This window comes from Lactuca sativa, chromosome 3, assembly GCF_002870075.4.
Source record: "Lactuca sativa cultivar Salinas chromosome 3, Lsat_Salinas_v11, whole genome shotgun sequence".
NCBI classification, from domain to species: domain Eukaryota; kingdom Viridiplantae; phylum Streptophyta; class Magnoliopsida; order Asterales; family Asteraceae; genus Lactuca; species Lactuca sativa.
The window spans coordinates 7948955-7955669 of NC_056625.2; the positions used below are offsets into that span (position 1 = coordinate 7948955).

Here is a 6715-nt window from a genome sequence, read left to right on the forward strand (position 1 = left end):
TTTAATTAATAATTAATTAGAAAGTTATTCGAATTAATTTTGGTATTAATTGAATTAACTAAAAGTGCAGGGGCTGTTGGTAATTTATTGAAAGTTGAGGAAAGAAGCTCTAGAACCCTCCTAAAGAGGCTTGGATGAAAATCTTCTAGATAAGCCCTAGAATTTTCGCCCAAGGGCTTGCAGATGGAAGGTTTAAGGCTTGCTTGGTCCTTAAGCAAAGCAATTAGGGTTTCTTGTTCTTAACCCTAGCTTTGGCTCTAAGTCACCTCACGATATAAAGACCCATACCCTTGATGAATGCGGCCACTAGAAACCCTAGAGAGTTGTAGCCGAAATTTGGAACATCCTTTTTCCTGTCATATATTATCATCTTACTAAGTGGGTTTATGATTCATTAGATGTATTACACTTGTGATACTTTCTCTCAAGCTTCAAGATCTACAAGGTTTTGGATTATTATTACAATATAACAATCAAATGTTGTTCATATGGTATGTTCAATTAGAGAAGACATAGATCTTATTAGGGTTGCATGCACACATAGTATTGTATGTTTATGCTAAAACCCATCATGTATGACACGACATATGTACCTCAACTTCAAAGAGGTATTGGTGGGGACAAAATTTCAAATGAACTGAACTTTCAAAGTGATATATCACATTTGTAAAACACTAATACACACTGCATTATCACAAAATTATTGAATCTTAAACATGTATAACATATAAGATTAACAATATCATAACTATGGAGAAAATCTATTCATAATTATGGAGAAAATGTATATAATATTCAAAAGTAGAAAAGTTAAGTTGTAAAAGGCCACTTACTTTCTAGCATACTTGTAGCATATGAACTACCGATCAACAATATGACTACTTATATTAGGTAGTGCAAGGGCTAAATTTGGAATTTAAAGATGAAAACCCTCTTAAAGAGTAGCTATGCTCTATTGCTTTACGAAATTGGTTTGTTGCAGGTGAATAAAGATGAAAACCCTCTTATAGAGAAGACTATGTACATTTATTATTTTAGGTGGGTATGTTACATGTATGTATCTGAACACTTTTAGCTAATGTAAACAAATGAAAATTCGTCACTAAAACATCCAAAATATAAAAAATAGTCACTAAAACATCTCAAATCAATTACTTAAATAGCTCTTATCGCCTCAAAAGGTAGGAAAAGGTCTCTTAGAATTAGAATTAAACCAAAAGATCAACTCAACACAAGGGAAAAATCATTAATTTAATCTAGAATAATTGTAAAAATAGTGATGATATGATGCATAACCAATGAACTATACCTCATAAGCATCATTAGTAAAAAAATTCCAGCTCTCCATTCGTTTTAAAGCATCAACAACTTTTCGTTTATGGATTTAACAGATTCATCACTTTCAAAAGACCGGATGTATGATTTCCCAGGCCACGAATTCTCTCATCAAGCTTTGTATCAAAACTTCTGAATAGTGAACATTTGATAACAGATTTAAAAAGTGAGAAAATATGAAGAATATAGAGGATCATACATTTACATAACCAAAGAAAAAAAATTACCTTCACAATGTTTGAAAGCAAAAATCTTGTTTATATCAATTTTTGCTAAAAGGATACCTAGAAGCAAATAACTTCAACATTCATTATGGTTAAACAGTAACAGAGAAACCCATAAGTATTGAACTATAAAAAAGAATTTTATATTCACAGAGATTAAAAATTATTAAACAATAACCACATAACGCCACCATACTTGATTCCAAAGTGCATAAAACCTAATTCACTATAATCTTGATACGATCAAATAAGAAAAATTGATAATCCCAATTTCCAACTACGATTCCATAACTAATTGACGGAAAACAGATTAAATTTTGAATTTTAAGCAATGAAAATCGTCACCTGAAAGTAGATTTGTAAGGCACGTTTCATCGACGCTTCAAACCGAACGATTTTCATGGTGATGCTAGGGTTTTGATGCCAATTACTTGGATAATATCGACAATGAATTTTCTTAGTGATGGTCGTCAGACATCCATGGAGATCGTAGTAATCAGAGAGAATGATCGAGATAGTGATGTGGTGGAATTGAAATGAGAGAGAATGTTTGAGAGAAAAGCAATCAACGGGGGAAGCATTGAAATATATGTATCCGAATCTAAAGATTTCATCGACGCTTCAAACCGAATGACTTTCATGGTGATGTTGGGGTTTTAATGCCGATTACTTGGATAATATCGACAATGAATTTTCATAGTGATGGTCGTCGGACATCCATGGAGAGAAGTTCAAGAGAAAAGCAATCAACGAAGGAAGCGTTAAAATATATGTATCCGAATCTAAAAATGAGGCAGTGGAAGAGGCATGGACAAAAGATGTCAAACCCTGAAAAACATGTGGCAAAAGTCTGAAAGAGTTAAACATTACTATTCCTCAAGCCTTTGTGCATTAATATGTACATATTAATTGTTTAAAGAAAATAAATAGTAAATCAAACTTGATTCTCTACAATGTCTATATTCTTTTAGAAAACAAAGGTTGAGATACTAGCACGATTTAATTCGTATAAAATGATAGAAATACATGGGTAAATTATAGAAAATAACAATATAATTTTTCTTCAAATATTGGAAATTATTTTTAACAATAATATTTACAATTTTCTACTGATTACGACAAACTTTAATCTGAGAGACGGACAATTATTTAACATTTATTTTTGACAAAATTACACATATGGTCCATGTGGTTGGCACGAGAGACCAAAGATAGTCCTTATGAGGAATTTTGGACGAGTATGGTCCCTGTGGTTCCAAATTGTTGCACGAATAGTCCTTATGACATACTCCGTTTAATTGTTGCCGTTTATCTAAATCACGTGACCCTCACACGAGGGTATTTTGGTCTTTTGCTTTGTTACACGAAATGATCATATTCATAAATGATCCTTACATCTAGCTGCCATTTACATTACCCCAAGAAATCGTCCCTTTCTTTTCTCCTCTGGTTTATCATCTTCATCACTTCAAAACATCAAACGGAAACTAGGATTTTCATCTTCATCTTTTGCGATGGTTCTAACTTTGTGGAATGTCCGTTCAAAATTCTTATAAAATCATGACCTGATCAAAGCTTATGGTGAGTGATCAGTTAATAACTTCCAATTTTGTTAAGTAATTTATGCACATTCAATTTTGAGACTTCATTCTTTCCTCATATCATTATTTATTTGTTTTTCAGTTGAGTTAAGTAGTTTTTGCACATTCAAGATTCACCATGGGGGTATGTTCACAAAATACCAAGGAAGACGTTACGTTGGTGGGAGTATTGACTATGTTGACTACGTAGACATGGACGTGTTCTCCGTATATGAGTTAGACGATATGATGAAGGAGATAGGTTATATCAACGGTGAGCCTATCTACTACCACTTCTTGATTCCAGAGATTGAAATCGATTATGGGTTACTTCTTTTAGGTAACGACTCAGACGTACTTTTGTTAAGTAAGCATGTCGCTAATCATAAAGAGATTATGGTGTATACTGAACATGGAACTACTAGACTCCATACATACTTTATGTCTCCAAATAAGGTCGTATTGGAAGAAATCAATGAGCCTATTTCTTCGGAACTCAATCGAAAAAAGTTTACAAGTACAGAGGTAGGATCATGTAGTAGAAAATTGGACTTGAATGAGAACTATGACTTTTCTAGGTCTGTTGTACCTTTTGGACATTTTGATAGAGATGTAGTGAAAGATGTTAGAGTTCAGCCTGCAAGTGAGGAGCTTAACAATGCCCAAGATGTTGGCCCTTCAGAAGACTTTGATCCTTTCTTTTATATGGATCATAATGATTACCAACAGATGGGGGACGATGATTACCAACAGATGGGGGACAATGAAGAAATTAGAGATGTTATTAGTGATTAGACTAGTAGCAATGGAAGTATAAGCGACAATAGTGACTTTTTAGTGGATGAACTTAATATGGTGGAGGATGTCGAAGTGAATATGAAAGACTTCCACAGTGGTGTTTATTCTTTTCCAAATCTAGATAACCACCAATCATTCAATGCACCTGATGTCACAGTTGATGAGGATTTGGAGGTGATAGATACACAGTTGTTTGAATCAGCTGGTGTAGAAGAAGATAAGAGGAAGAAGTTAATGAGAAGGTTAAACAAACCAACCACGTTTTCATCAGGAGTAGTACATGAAACCGCATTCCATCTGGGTCAAATATTTAAGTCCTCATCAGAAGCGAAGGACTACATTAAAATGCATTCAATTCGAACTAGGAGAAACATTTACTTTGCAAAAAATGATAAAAAAAAGAATTAGGGCAAAATGCAGGGGTGTGGTCTCGGAAATGACAGGTGGGCCATGGACAAAAAGTAGAATCAAATGCAAGGAAAAAACAGTCAGTTCACAAAAAGTAACATGCCCTTGGGTGGTATTAATTTCTAGATCTGATGAAGAAAGCGATTGGATGGTGAAAACTTTGGTTCATGAGCATAGATGTGTGCAGTCAAGATCTATTAAAGCGTGTACTTCTAAGTTTCTTGCAACCACCGTTCTTCAACAAGTGGAAGGAAACCCAATTATCCCAGTCAAAGCTTTGCGTGTAGAGTTACAAAAGATATACGAGGTGGGGATGTCAAGAATGAAGGTCTTTAGGGCTAAAAACTTGCACATAAACATGTTTATGGAGATTATGAAAAGCAATACAGCCTTCTCAGGGATTACGTACTAGAATTACAACAGTGCAACCCAGGAACAACTGTGAAGATTGATGTATACCGTGAACCAAATGCAGACTTGGAAACTAGGATGTTTAATAGAATTTATGTCTGTTTAGGTGCATTAAAACTGGGTTTTAAGGCAGGTTTAAGAGATTTTTTAGGATTCGATGGGGCTTTCATGAAGGCACCTTACCCTGGACAGGTTCTCACTGTTGTGGGTCTTGATTCCAATAATGGGATCTACCTACTAGCATATGCCATAGTTAAAGTCGAGAACAAAAGCTCATGGAGTTGGTTTCTAGAGTGTCTAGGTGAAGATTTGGAGCTCTCTACAAATTCAAACTTCACATTTATTTCTGACAAGCAAAAGGTTAATCTTCTTATGATACTTGTTCATGACATCTGTGTAATTTTGTCTGCTACATTTAGAAAATAACATTTTTGTTACTTGTTAATTAGGGGATTTTACCTGCCATTGCCAACCTATTCCCTAGCGCTGAACACAGGTTCTGTTTAAAACATATTCACGAAAACATGAAGCTACAATGGAGGGGGAAGGAGCACAAAGATCATTTATGGGAATGTGCAACAGCAACAACAGTTAGACACTTTGACAGATTCATGGAAGATTTTAACAAGTTCAATTCAAAGGCATGTGATTGGTTAAAGAAAATTCCACACAAACATTGGGCCAGAGCACATATTTCAGGTATATTTATCCTTATATAACAGTTAGACACTTTGACATATTCAAGGAAGATTTACACTTTGACAGATTCTTATAAGATATTTTGTTGCATTATAAAGGAAGAGCACATACATATATTTTGTTGAATAATTTATGTGAAGTTTTCAACCCAAAGTTGTTAGATGCTCGAGACAAACCTGTAATTACATGTTTAGAATATATTAGGGAATACCTAATGAAACGAATTTGTATTGTGAAAAATGTGATAGATAAGTCTCAAGGGCCACTTACCCCAACAGCCACAAAACTTTTAAATGGAGTTAAGAAAGATGCTTCTCAATACACTTGCATATTTAATGGTTCTGAGAAGACTCAAGTTACTGGGACAATGGGGGAACAATTTATGGTTAATTGGAGGGACAGGAACTGTAGTTGCAGGCATTGGGAAATCACTGGGATACCATGCTCTCATCTTGTTAGTGCCATTTGGGATAAGGTTGAGCATGGGGCAAAAAATGTCCCACCTCTTGAGGAGTGGGTACATCCATGTTATAGGTTAAGCACATGGAATGAAATGTACAAGTACAAAGTTCAACCAATCAATGGAAGAAGTATTTGGCCAAAGTCAGATTGCCCCACAACACTAACACCCCCTAAGCATACTAAACAGGTAAATAATTTTCAATTTACAAGTTAGTATACGTTTATATTGTTTTATAATTTATTAATTATGCAGGTGGGGAGACCAAAAAAGAAGAGAAAGAGAGCTCAAACCGAAGAACCAAATAATCAAGGTAAAAGTTTGACCAGGAAGTTCCTTACAGTTACTTGTAGCAAATGCAAGAATAAGGGTCACAACTCTAGGAGTTGCAAGGGACAAGGGGGAAAAAATGAAGTTAGAAATGTGGTGGCAGGGGGAAAGAAGCTTAGCAAGGCAAAGAAGCAGGGAGATGGAAAAAAAGGAGAAACCCAAAATGAAGGAGAAAACCAAACTTAAGGATAAATCCAAAATGAAGGAAAAGGTTTGATTTGTTGTCTTTTGTGTTGTTTGTTTTGGTACCTTAGAAAGGTCTTTTGTGTTGTTTGTTTTGGTACCTTAGAAAGGTCAGACTAAGTTGGTTCTTGTGTGTCTTTATCTTTTGTTGGTATTATGGTACATTAGGGTGCTAGACTAAGATGGTTCTTTTGGTTATGATACATTAGTCTGCAAGCTCTTTTGATATTTTGTTGGTATTATGACTTTGCACTTTAAGGTTATCTAATGAACTTTATGACTATGCA

General features: G+C 34.7%; 1 protein-coding gene across 1 annotated transcript; it reads left to right on the plus strand.

Moving 5' to 3' along the window:
* The first annotated feature begins 3991 nt into the window (after positions 1-3991).
* Positions 3992-6431, plus strand: LOC111920861 (uncharacterized). The gene is made up of 6 exons (XM_023916440.2): positions 3992-4179; positions 4358-4673; positions 4727-5116; positions 5206-5455; positions 5554-6104; positions 6171-6431. The coding sequence occupies exons 1-6, from the start codon at positions 3992-3994 to the stop codon at positions 6429-6431; spliced, it is 1956 nt and encodes a 651-aa protein (XP_023772208.2).
* The last annotated feature ends 284 nt before the right edge of the window (positions 6432-6715 follow it).